General features: G+C 37.7%; 2 protein-coding genes across 2 annotated transcripts in view; one reads left to right on the top strand and one right to left on the bottom strand.

Moving 5' to 3' along the window:
• The first annotated feature begins 370 nt into the window (after positions 1–370).
• On the top strand, positions 371–10,065 carry LOC108692961 (calmodulin). The gene is made up of 4 exons (XM_018201549.1): positions 371–736; positions 5,443–5,617; positions 5,879–6,121; positions 6,602–10,065. Exons 1-4 carry the CDS (start codon positions 734–736, stop codon positions 6,628–6,630), a joined length of 450 nt encoding a protein of 149 aa, XP_018057038.1. The 5' UTR covers positions 371–733; the 3' UTR covers positions 6,631–10,065.
• Positions 10,066–10,343: 278 nt separating this feature from the next.
• Positions 10,344–13,427, bottom strand: part of LOC108692960 (GILT-like protein C02D5.2) — a 4,963-nt gene continuing 1,879 nt past the window's right edge. The window contains exons 2-4 of the mRNA XM_018201548.1: positions 11,500–11,690; positions 10,787–11,107; positions 10,344–10,542 (exon numbers count right to left, since the gene is read on the bottom strand). Of these exons, the coding sequence (XP_018057037.1) occupies positions 10,453–10,542; positions 10,787–11,107; positions 11,500–11,690 (602 nt within the window). The 3' untranslated portion in view covers positions 10,344–10,452. The remainder of the gene's footprint in view (positions 10,543–10,786; positions 11,108–11,499; positions 11,691–13,427) is intronic.

Below are 13,427 nucleotides of genomic sequence, written 5' to 3'. Positions count from 1 at the left end.
GCGGCGCAACGCGACGCAGCAGCGGCAGCGGCGCGATGCGACGCATCTCTCGCCTCGCCACCGTGGACCGGCTGTCTCTCTTCCTCACACGCATCCGTCCGAGAAACGATTAAAAACCGCCACACGAACCTTTTTTTCCGCAAGCTTTCGGCGAAAGGCGGAAAGAAAGAACGGCGGCAACGGGGGAAGCCTGCCGTGGCGCGCCGTACGTTTGGGATCTAACTCGCGACCGCGTAGGCGGGCTAAGGCGGCCGTCGCGCGTACCGACCGCCTGCTCCCCGCCGGGTGGATGGCGCGCCCCGCCGGCGTGGCGGCGCCCCACGATTGGCCGTCGTGCAGCCCGTAAGGGGATGGCGTAGTGATATCCGGGCTGCGGAACCAGCGGCGGCCCACAGAGAGAGCCTCGCAGACCGAGAAAGACACGGTGGACTCCATTACTGTCCCGAGTGCGTTTCTCGCCGGACTTGGTGTTCCGCCGTTCATCCGCCGTTATTGCGTGTCTGCTCGTGTACGGTTAACGAGGTTGAGTCTCTCTCTTCCCGGCCCGAAACAGCGAGCCGTTTTATTTTAGCACGAGCGTACCGACCGATCAACCGACATCTCCCTGGAGCTTTTGTGATTAAATACATTTCTTGTTGTCCAGTGTGCGGGGTAAACGCGTGTGTTAACACGGGCTGAGCCTTTTCGTGCGTGATCGGTACGTGAAAAGAAACAAAAAAAGAGGATCCACAAGATGGTAAGTATCTCCGTCCATCCGTCGTCTGTGCTGCGAGAAGTTTCGAGAAAATTATCGCCGCGCGTGACGTTACGTGCTTTATTTCTCTTTACGCGCAAATTTTGTCGTCGCCGTCATCATTTTCGTCGTCGTCGTTGCCGTGTCTGGTTCCTCCGAGAACCGTGCCCGCGAGGGCTCTCGGTTTCTCGCCGCATTGACGCGTCGCCGCCGAGTGCACGTGCGATGAGCATAAACTGTTAAGAGATGCGCAATTTACGAGGTTACGTATTTGAACTCGGTCTCCATGCATTCTCCATTTTTCTCAACCGCCGGTAGGACGGATTTCCTTTTCTGGAAGGATCGGCGGGAGTCTCGTTCTCTCTCTCTCTCTCTTTCCTTTTCTCGCTATCTATACATCCGTCTCCCTCTCTTCGTCGACCGTTCATTGTCAGCCTTCGTCGGTCGAAGCGTACTTCGCTCATGCCGCCCCGGAGACTGCCTGTCCCGACTCCCCGCGATTATCGATTCGACATGGCCGTCTATACTTCTCCGTGCTCTTCGCCGAGTTTCTTCCGCAGCAACGAGGAAAATTTGCATCCGCGCGAGCGGAAGTAACGATCGATCGATCGTCGTCGTATAGGAAGAGAGAGAAGAAACATACGTATGCGGAGCGGAAAAGGATAGATATGGGAAACTGATTAAAATGCCTCGACTCCTTCTCACGTTGTTTGCCGGCGGATATTTCTATACTTCGAAGAAAGAGAGAGAGAGAGAGAGAGAGAGAGAGAGAGAGAGAGAGAGAGAGAGAGAGAGCTCGCGTTTTTTTGCGACCTGACGCCGCGATGTGTTTCAGCGGGGCGGAATTGTCGTTTACGACCGGCTAACCGGGCATCATGTTAACGCGGAACAAGACACGGTAGGCAATGGTTCGTTGCGAAGCGATAATTTCGCTCGCCTATCCTCAAATCTTGCGGATCTTGTTCGTCGCATTGTTCATTGGCCGTTAAATCTTCCGCAATCGCGTTGCCCTCTTGGACTCGTCGAGATAATCGACGAGCGCCGCGCGACGGTTATCTTCTCGTTGCTCGTCCGTCCGTCCATCCGTCTGTGCTACGCTGCTAAATTCACGGCCTTCGCGCCCGAGATCGAAACACCGCCGCCAAGTTGCCTGTCCCACGATCCGCTCGCTGCTGCACTTTCTACACTTGTCGATCAAACCGTCTTGTACTCGTACTTACTGTACGTACTGCGCTCACTAGAGTGAAGCTGCTTTTTTTGCTGAACGCAGCCTTTAATAAGATTTATTTATATTTAGATTAGATACAATGAGAAGTTGAAGATAATAACAATTATATTAAAGATTATTATTTTAACGCCATTGTAAGCGCTTGAAGCGTGTCAGCATCAAAATCGAACGCATGTATATACACTTTAATACATTTTTAAATTGAGGGGAAAAGAAATCGCAAGAGAGGGAGAGGAGTGCAAAGTACAGACGAGAACGGAACAGATTTTTAAATTTGTCTATTTTCTCCGGTTATCGAGAAATATATATCCGATCTTTCGCGTCATTCTCTCGATCGATGATGCATCTACGCCTCGTTCCTCGCGACCTCGGCGTGATTTCGAATCGCGAAAGACGGTGCAGTAGCGGCGACGTCGCCGCCGTCGTTGTTATCACGCGCCGTGATCTTTCCTCTCCTTCGATCGCGGACGTAGATAGATATCTATCGGAGCACGAAATACGAGACCGGAGCAAGCGAGCGAGCACGAACGCCCGACCGCTCCTTTTGCATAATCCATACGGGTCACCCGATACTCATCTTTAAGGGCGCTGCCGGGTTTCTCGTAACGCGTGCGTACCGTGTGTTCCTGACGGTCTATCGGTTCGTTTTCTGTACTAGCGTACACTTTTAGAACTTGCAACTGAAATAGATATAGATGTTCGATATTTTGGCGAAAGCGAGAAGGAAGTCGTAGACTTGCATTCTAGTTCAGGAATAAGAATACAGATCTTTTATATCTCTGCTCCCTTTTCTCTCTCTCTCTCTCTCTCTCTCTCTCTCTCGCGACGCGTTTCTATCCGATCAAACGTTAACGGCGATACATCTCGTCGTTCGCTATTGATTTTCGCGCTCCCTCATCGTCGCTCCTTTTACGTTCCCTACGCGCCCGCCGTAACCCGTTACGCCAGCTCACCTTTCGTCTCTCCCCCCCCCCCTTCTCCCCTTTCTTCCATGATACGGGTTTTCTCGTTGACGATTCACATTTCCGTTCAACTTCCGGCAAACGACGTATGTATGTTTTCCTGATGTATTATTAATTGCGTATTAGTAAATTACTAGAATTACAGAATTTCTAGTAATTTCTTACGCGAGCAACCCAGCAGGAAAATACGCATCGTGTGTCGCTGGCTTTACGAGCGCGGCCCTTCCTTCATGAAAACTCGCCCTGCCCTAACACGACGCGGCTTTTGTGGCCTGGGAGCCATTATTATATATTTTCGTCGCCCCGACGTTCAAAAAGTGAGGTTATCCTGCGGCGAGTCGGAGAGTCGTGTCGCCAGATTTTCTACGATGAGCCATTACTAAGTTTCAAGGTTTAAATCGTAAGAAATTGATTAATCAATCTCATATTTGACTAATAAATCATTGAATCAATTTTTTACGGTTAAAAATTCAGATCTTGGGTAAAGGCTTATTATTGTAGGAAGCTTGTAATTTTTAACGATAGTATGTCGATTATATTATCGTTGCGCAAATATTATACCAAATAAAAAAGTTGCACAACGATGATATAACTATATCGAATTGTCGTTAAGAGTTACAAAATCGGAGTATAGGCGCAGTTCTTCTTCAAGTGGCTGCATTTGGCATATCTCTGTGACTGTTGTAAGATTTTTTAATGTGAATAGCTACGTTCAGCAGAGAAAGCAGCTTTGCAACTGTTGTAAAATTCTTTAATATGATTGTACATTTAGATCCAGTGAGGAAACTAAGACCAATTAGATTAGAGAATTTTATGACAGTGGCATTCGACAGAATATTTATTTTACAAGTGTTAGAAGTTTTCTTCGCGTAGATTGAATTATACTTTTAGATCCAAGGGAATAAACCTGTCAACGAAGAAAACTTTCAACAGTTGCAAAATAAACATTTTCCTGACGCGGCCATTTGTAAAGTTGCCTTATCTGTGAACACAGGCATTTATCTCGATACTCCCGCAATCAGAGAATTTTCCATCCTCTGGAGTTTGATGTTTTCAAAAACATCAAATTGGAAGAAAGCCACTATAATGATTAAAAAACAGTGTCATATTTTGAGGCAAGGAATGCAATGAAATAATGAATTGTAAACAAATTTTCTCAAGAAAAAATATCACTGAAAAAATGTTATTAATGAATTAAATTTGAATAAATCATTTGTTTGAATATTAATACCAATTAAATATTTACCAAGTATAAAGATATTATTTATTTGGTTTTTTGAATATTATTTATAAAAACCATTGAGATTTTATTTAACTATCATTTTTTTAATATTAAAGTAAACCTTTAAGTTAGTGTTGAATAAATATTTATTAAAACTTGATACATTTTTTTCTCAGCGTAAAATTAAAAAACAAAATAGACCCACTTTCTGAAGATTGAAAACATTGCATTTTCATAGCACTGTATGCTCTCGAAGTTGACTGAGAAATAACGGTGATAAAGATAGCCGAGGAAAAGCGTATGTAATAAAGACCGGTCTTAAAGTTGCTACAATAAAACTTACGACAAGATCCATCTTGTGCGAGAAATCGATATGTCTCCTTGCAGCTACTTTGCTGCGACTTTACACTACTTTACAATGAACGGATACTACATCAACACCTGTCTGTGTAATTAGCGTCCAGAAATAGCTCGCATGTTATTTCTAAAGATTTCACGTTGTCACAATTTTCCGAAGACGTTTTTAAGAATCATCGCTATGATTTATATCATGCGGCGAAGTCGGCCGCGTTTTTTAAAATCGCGAGTAGAACGGCACGTATTTGTGCTCTCTCCATGCGATGATAACTTGATTTAAAAAAAAAATATTATCGTGGCAGATAATCTTTTGCATTAAATACATGCACGCACTTTTGGAAAAGAATCAAAATTTATTTTTACTACGCGCGACGTAGAGCCGCGAGATACGCATGTTGCCTCCGTGGAACGCGAAGCGTTTGCGACGAATTACGCGGCTGGTCACTTCGTTATTATTCATGCGATTCTCAAAGTAGTCTGGGAATTCCTTATTTATGCAGCAATTAAACTGCGCGTGTATGCATCATCGTGCTATTTCTGCCGGCATTATCACGCATCTCATTGCCTTGCATTATTTGACGCATCAGTGGAAGTGTTTACGAAAACTTGTGCAACCTTGAGATTTCTGAAGATAATCCAATAATTAAGCCGGGACATAACTTGTTTTTGTTATGTTGTAACTGAAAGAGTACGTTTTAATGATACTCCAATATATTGTCTTAACGCTTGTGCGACCAAGTAAACTGCCGTCTGTAAAGAAAGAAACTGGCTTCGTAGTAAAATATTTAAGTTTTTATCGAAGACTAAAATAGGAATTAGAATAAAGTTTTAAAATTCATATTTGTAGAAGAACTATATTATATTCGTTCGCACTCATTAATACGTATGTAATTTATTAATGCTGAGAGAATTAAGCTTTTGTGTTGTTTTCTATTTAAAGGCTGATCAACTCACAGAAGAACAAATCGCAGAATTTAAGGAGGCGTTCTCGCTCTTCGATAAAGACGGCGATGGTACTATAACTACTAAAGAATTGGGCACGGTAATGCGGTCCCTTGGTCAAAATCCCACAGAAGCCGAACTACAAGACATGATTAACGAAGTAGATGCAGATGGTATATATATCCTAATGTAGCTTTTCAACGCACGTCAATGTCATAAATTATAAATTATTTTGTACACAAAAACCAATTGTTTCGCTCCATTCCTTTATTTCAACTTGCGAACGTTACTGTTAAACGTAAATATTATGTTTAATATTTCTAGAAGAGAGCTTGTTTTTCTGTCGCAAGATGTTAAAGCTTCTTTTTCTTCTTATTAAAAGAGGAAAATAAACAATTTCAATAGAATTGAGGTTGAAAATTTTGAAATTCTAGGTAACGGCACAATCGACTTCCCGGAATTCTTGACCATGATGGCGCGTAAAATGAAGGACACGGATAGTGAGGAAGAGATTAGAGAGGCCTTCAGAGTGTTCGATAAGGATGGAAATGGTTTCATATCCGCGGCAGAACTTAGACACGTCATGACAAATCTGGGCGAGAAACTCACTGATGAGGAAGTAGATGAAATGATACGGGAGGCCGATATCGACGGCGATGGCCAAGTTAATTATGAAGGTTGTATTGCTTGATTTATTAATTAGTATAAAATAAAACTTATTATCGATATATCGCATATAAAATCTTTTAAATATATGTCATTTTACGGTATTGAGATAGTAATTGCTGTGCATATTTAATTTATAATTTTAATTAAATAAAATATCGATGTTGAAGAGATATTTAAAAAAATGTTTAAATTATAATAAAATTGAATGAAATTTCCAATTATACGTATGCCAACACTTCCTATATTCATGTAAACAATTTTTATCAACAAAATCGTTTTTCTTCTGTAAATTAATACAATTCTCAATAAAAAAGTTTGCACAGTTGGTTCACGCATAACTTCTCGTAACTTCTTCGTTTTTGACGTCATGATAAAGAAATATCTGACTTTACCTTTCATCATTATTTTACCGAAACATTTTATAGACTTAAGTATATAAACTAATATGCACGTAACTAACAAGACATTTTTTTCATTGTATTTTTCAGAATTCGTCACAATGATGACATCAAAGTGAATGCAACCTGTGTAACGGAAGAACTCGCGACTCGGAGTGGTGTTGACGTATTAAATAATTCAAGAAACAGAGAAAAAAACATATGTAACAAAACGAGAATCAACCAGAAAGTGACAAATCTTGTATCAGGATATGAAGATGTCTCTATAAAAGCGCGAAGAGTCAACGTCCGATACCGCGTTAAAAAAAAAATCATCGTTTAACGATAAGTAATACAGGGCAATTAATTGTTTAATTAAAGAGTTATACCACTAAAATCATTATCTCTCAAAACACAAATATTTACGCGTGTATACATACACATACACACATAACAATAACTCGTTTACACCGATATACATAATGAACGCAACACGCTCGAAGAGTATACACGTACACACATATACACATTCACTCGGATGTCTTATTTCCATTGGATAAAACAAGTTTGGAAGTGAGATAACGCGAAGACACACAATTGCGCGCGCATGTGCACCAACGACAAGAAAAAAAGTGCATTTTCCACTTTCCTCTCTTTCTCGACTGCCCCTCCCCTTCCTTCCCTCTCCTCTTGTCACGCCTTTCAGCACCATCGTCCTTCTCCTCCTCTCTACGTCTCCTTCTATCCTCCTTCATTTCCCGAAAGTTTTTTCATGAGAATGGCATGTCGAAGAATTGTAATTTCTCTTTACAAAGGGAGAGGAAATGTGTGTTAAGGGACAAAGTATAAATCCGATGTAAAATAATATTAAAAACAGCAAAGGTTTATTTGCCAATCGAGAGGAAGATTCATCTCGAGAATTCCTTCGTTCATTTTTTTTAATAAACGAGATACGTGTATAGTGAATGATGACATTAGGATATGTAGCTGCTAAATAGATGATGATGTCTCTACCGTTAAAAATGCATGCACATGTACAAATGTTTGTTTGTCTCTGTGAGAGAGAATTCGGCCTGGACCGATCGTTTTCCAGACAAAGAGAGAAAGAGAGCGAGAGAGAGAGAGAGAGAGAGAGAGAGAGAGAGAGAGAGAGAGTATAAATACGATGCGCTTCGGCCTCTGGGTTATTAATGACTTTAAATGCAAAAGCTGTGCTGGACCCCTCGATGCCTCACAAACGAATAACTTAATTTATATAAGTAACGAGCGAGAAAATTTATAAAAAAAAAAAGTGATGAAAGAGAGTGAGATAAGATAATGGGAAGAAAGAATTGGAGGAGAAGCTTCGAGGAGCTCAGACCTTGTGCTTTCGCGCGCGTCGCGTCTCGCGAGACGGTATAATCTATCATGCGGATGACATCGCGCGAACGCGAATGAGTCGCGACGCGATCGATGGAAAGCTCCAGGATCCGAAGTCTCGACATTCCTATTTGAAAAAAAAAAGAAAATAAAAAAGAAAAGTCTCTTCCTTACGCTTTGAATCAACATCATCCAGCCTCTTGTGCTCGTGCACACGGGACTCACACGTACACGTAACGTTTTACGAACTATACTTACGCGAGAAACTACACACGAAAGATTATACACACAGAGCAAAAAGAAAAAAAGAGAAATACTATAATACTATATTCACGAAGTGCGTTTTGCCTCCAGTTCCATTTTAATCTCCTATTTGTAAACTTGCCTTCCACTCTAAGGGAAAGCCTTACATACATGCGCGCAAAAAAGATTTTAAAAAACGAAAAAAAAAGAGAAACAACGTCGACACCACTTTTGTTGATATGTAAATCTATGGAGAAATAAAATAGGGATGGGGGATTAAAGGAAGTAAAGGCCACAGTGAGATCGGTGCATTACTTTTCTTCGCCCAGGGGTGCGTGCCAGTCTCGTAAAAACGGAGCCAACCAGATCGGAGAAACTGGTGTGATTTTTGTGCGATCCGTACAATATAATGTTACTTAAGAACTTGAGAGCAAAGAACATAAATGCCGTACAGCGTAAACATCATGCGTGTCGGTGGTTCAGTCATAATATATATGTAATATATATATATATAAAATAATTTACGAAGAAATTAAGAAAAAAAAATGAAAGAGATAATTCCTCCACAGTCCTTTATTATTTAATATTGAAGTGAACAAAATGAGAAGTACTTGTATTTCTGGTGACCTAGATCGCATTGATCATTAAACAAAAAAGAAAAAAAGATAAAAAAAAAGTAAAAAAGATAAAATAAATATATCCTCATTTTTAGGTCACAGCTACTCGATTCGTTTCCTTCATTACTAATGGACCTCTCGTTTCAGCAACCATCTCTTTTTGTGTTCGATGGCATCTAGATACTTTGCTATGAGAATATTTCATTGTGTCTCTGTGAACAGGATCCACTTTACATATCTCTGACTTTTCTCGCTACTCTCGAAAACTTTTGAGAAGAATAGATATAGGTTACAAGAAAGTACGGTATTAATTGTAATTAGGAACTCTCGCTCCCCATTAAACATCCGAAAAAAAATAGGGGGAGAGAAAAAAAGCACACATTGGATCTATTTGTAAACTGTGGTTATTCTGTGTCCTGAAGTATATTTCCACACTTACACTCTTTATTAAGAATGAGAAAGATTTGTCAACACACTCGTTTTGTAAAAGTGGTCGTTAGTATTCAACAGGCATCTGTATCTAAATGCTTCCAAATCCGCTTCGTTTCATCGAACACTGATACCTAGCGATTAAGTCTCTTACGTTACAAAGACTCTATTCCAGTATTTAATATAATAGTAATTTTATATCCGTATCGCAAAATCTATTTATTGAAAGAATTTTCGCGCGCCGAGGATAGATAGATAGAAAGAAAGAGAAAGCGAGCGAAAGAAAGAGTGGCGCATGGAAGCTCTTGTTGTGAACGTTAACATCGAGGCAATGCCAAATCTTTACTGAATAATATTGAAGCGTTAGCTCTTCTAATATTTAATTTAGCGTCCCCTCGATCTTTGTTATTGAAATACACGTTGTTGTTCTTAAAAAAAGAATCGTTTATACCGTATTTGCGGAGGTACCAAGACACACATCCTGCTTTTATCAAACGTTGTATTTATTTCGATGTGTACATATGAAAAAAAGGAAAATTGATCGACGAAGTGAGTTTTCGTTCGATTATGCTAATAGCAATTTTTTAAACAAACAAGTTCGTTGCGCTATAAACAAAGTGAAAACGTTGTACGTTGCAAAATGAGGAAATATTTTTTTTTTAATCAGATTATTTCGAGCATAGAGCTCTTTTCTTTTTTATTGCTTTAACAATTGTAGTCATTCAATTTTAACGCTCCTTAATTTCTCAGAACTTCTAATTCGAAAATTATTTCTAGTGTATGTAAGTATATTCTCTGCCGTATCTCAAAGGCGTTCTTCACTTCTTGTCGTACATAAATAAAGCGGCACAGTTTGTATAAAGTGTTGATATTAAGTTAATAAATTGTTCCTATATACTTATATGGGAGCAAACTGGTGTTTATCTATAATACAAGCGATTTTATCTCCCTGACAAAAACAGCCAAGTATATCTGACAACAGAAAAACTGTCTCTTACGATACATACGACTACGGAGAAACTTTACAACTGCGTCATTCCGTGCAATTATGCGTTTATATGGAGAGATAAATTACGTATTGTTTTCCTACTAATTAGTGTTTTCGTAATAATTACTCTTCAACAATTAACGGACGAACTTACACAAGATGTAGAATTGTCTTATCGAGAGATAAAACAGAGAAACAGTTTTTATTTTTTTTTTTTGAAAAATAACTATATTTTTATACATGACTTTTTTTAAACTCGTGTAACATAATAACAAAATTCGATGATTATGCAGATATGTTTTGCTAGCAGTGAACAATGCGTGTTCTCACGATACACATTCTTTTGGTGGAACTTTGAAACGCAGGCACACTTCCTTCAGTAAGTTTTTCAATATCCTCACTTGATGCTCAGAATTCTGAAAATATATGAATATCATTTACTTACTTTCGACGCATATTAGTTTTTGAGTTAATATTTTGTTTGTCGTATAAGTTTTTCAAGTATGTTAATTAAGTCACAAGATAGAGAATTTCTGGAAACACTTTTTTTCTCTATCCAATAACTAATCAACACGTTTAAAAAATTTATCGTACAACATATAAAAATATTAACGTTATACTTGATTTAACGAAACGCTAAATCACGAAACGAATACTCACCCCGTCAAGAGTAATTGTTGGTATGAAAGACACCCGCGGCACGAGGGAATTCGTCATCTCTCCGTACTTTGCCAGGAGTTCCTGCCCTCTTCCAGTGTTTGAACACTTCTTTATAGACTCCAAGTCAACGGATATTCGCTCGGCACACGTTTTCATTATTCGTATCGGGTCAATATTATTCTCGATCATGCAGGCCACAAATTGCAATTGTACCGATGGATCCTTAATGACGTCGATGGAGCAAGCGTGTATAATATTCGCTTGACACTCGATCGGTCCGTGCTGGCACATGAACTGATACCCATCACTCGTTTTTGTCGTCTATGTTGAAAATCGAATACGTAACTTTAGAAAGTTTGCCGTTTAACTCGATTCACTGATCTAATATTGTCTCGATTAATGATTTCATTCTCGATATATTAGGTGTAGTAAAAAGAAATCCATTATTTTTCCATTCAATTTCATGCAAAAATAATGAATTTCTTTTTACTACACCTAATATTTAACCGCGATATATTAACTTAAAAATATAATGCATTAATAACGAGTTTCCAGGTAAATACAGAATCGTAATAACACAGAGCATCAACATGACTTACACTTGTTACTTATATAAGTAAATTTATAAATGGTAAATAAGGTCATGATAACGTTCTAATGATATTATTGATTTCTGTGTTTTACCAGGATTGGTCGCAACAGTTTTTTCTTACCTTCGCCTTACCATATGGCAACAACTCAACCTCTATGTTTGTCAAGAGTTTTTGATACGTTGGATTTAATTGTTTTAAAACGAAACTACGCGAATCCGGGCATAACGCTTCATAATACACAGCCGCATGTACTTTCTGAGAAGCCGGTCCATCCTTTTCGCTCAATGGTGTCGCCGCTTGGTCTTGAAGTTCTACAATTAAGAAAAGAATGAAAGATATTAAAAGATTTTGATTTGAAAATATTCTGAGGTATCTATATCAATTGAAAGCTTTCATTTTTTAATTTTTAGTTTTTAATTTTTATCACTGTTGAATAAATTGTTACCTCGATTATCTAGAATTGTTTTGCGCGAGAAAAATTATGAATTGTTTTTATAATTTTAAATTTTACGTAATATTTCAATATTCAAGAGACATTCCGAGTTCATGGTATTCGAGATAATTTTTCATAAGAAAGAAAACCGCAACCTTCTTTTTATATAATTTCTAATAAAAGCCGTAATTTCTGTGAATAATTGCTTATCTTGTAATCAGGACAATGATAAATGGGAACTTCGATTTTTTTATTGACTGACGTGAGCAATGTGATTATCATATTTAGCTTGATTTTTCTAATATGTTTTTATTCGATTTTTCCTCTCGTTCGTTTTGGTTTAAAAATACGAATAAAGCGTGTGATGTATAAATTAAATAATAAACACTCAAGATTCTTCACTTTTTAATAATCTGTATTTATTATTACTAAAACAAAAATCATTATTTCGAGCTCGTAGCTTAACTTGTTCAATCCGAGATTTAGCCTGGTTTTTTTTTATCAAAAAAACTAAATTACCGTATATAGTGCAATGAAGTGAAATAAACCATATTTGTCTCGTTTCGACTTACTATTTCGACATGTACCAGTTTAGAAAGTTCATCCATAAAAAGCAAACGTGCATATTAATTTTAGCACTTCGGAATTTTTCGATTTTAGTACTTAATTTATATCACTATAAATATCATTTGTTACTTAAGTTTTTTGGGATCATTCAGCGCAAGAAATTGTGAATTCTTTTTATAATTTCAAATTCTACTTTAAATTAAAGCGCTATTACGTCTGTATATTAAGATGTTGAACTATTATAATTCATTTGAATGAATTAATTTCAGAAATTATAATTGCGTATTTTTTCGTAATAAGTTTTTTAAGATTAAATTTGGGAAATTCGAGAGGAAATAATAATTATTAATATTTCAGATTGATTGCGTTGAAAGTCCGACATATTGGCACGCAATTATAATTTCTGAAATTAATTCATTTAAATGAATATATATAATAGTTCAATATCTTAACATATTCAGACCGTAGTGACACTTTGTATTTAAAGTAACGTATGTAACATAAACGATCTTCTTTTCAATCTTATTATTGTTCAAATTTTATGTAAAATTTCAGTGCTCAAAAAAATTCCTTATTTTCTGCAAAAAAGAAAACCGCGATTTTTTTATATTTTCAGATCGTACATTTAATCACTCATCGTATTTTGCATCTGTCCTACAGTTCTAATCGTAATGATTTTTAGTAATTAGATTCTTAACAATTTGACAGATGTTACACAAACTGTGAGCGATCGCGCTTCAAAACTCGGCAAATGGAGGTTTATAGCAAATTTAATTAGATGCACTTATACACATGTGTGTAGTGCGTCTAAACGTTGTAGAGCTGTACACTATATTTTAATCCGAATGTAAAGTAAAATGCAAATATTTAGGATTATAAAATTTTACTTAACAGCACAATCTCACGAAATATACTAAGAGAAAGTTACATATTTTTACGTTAAAATAACGTTTTTATAAAATTTGATTATTCACTTTAAGCATCAAAATATAAAATATAATTTGATGCCATTTTAATTTTTTGTCGACTCTTATGTATTCCTTGGAAT

Source organism: Atta colombica, unplaced genomic scaffold (assembly GCF_001594045.1).
Source record: "Atta colombica isolate Treedump-2 unplaced genomic scaffold, Acol1.0 scaffold83, whole genome shotgun sequence".
Classification (NCBI taxonomy): Eukaryota; Metazoa; Arthropoda; class Insecta; order Hymenoptera; family Formicidae; genus Atta; species Atta colombica.
Note: the sequence above shows the minus strand (reverse complement) of the source record. Positions and strands in the feature narration are given on the sequence as shown.

Excerpts from the sequence above, each read along its gene's own strand:
- LOC108692961 (XM_018201549.1), top strand. Across the intron at positions 5,618-5,878 it reads TAACGAAGTAGATGCAGATG|GTAACGGCACAATCGACTTC; the intron begins GTATATATATCC and ends TTGAAATTCTAG. Across the intron at positions 6,122-6,601 it reads TGGCCAAGTTAATTATGAAG|AATTCGTCACAATGATGACA; the intron begins GTTGTATTGCTT and ends TGTATTTTTCAG.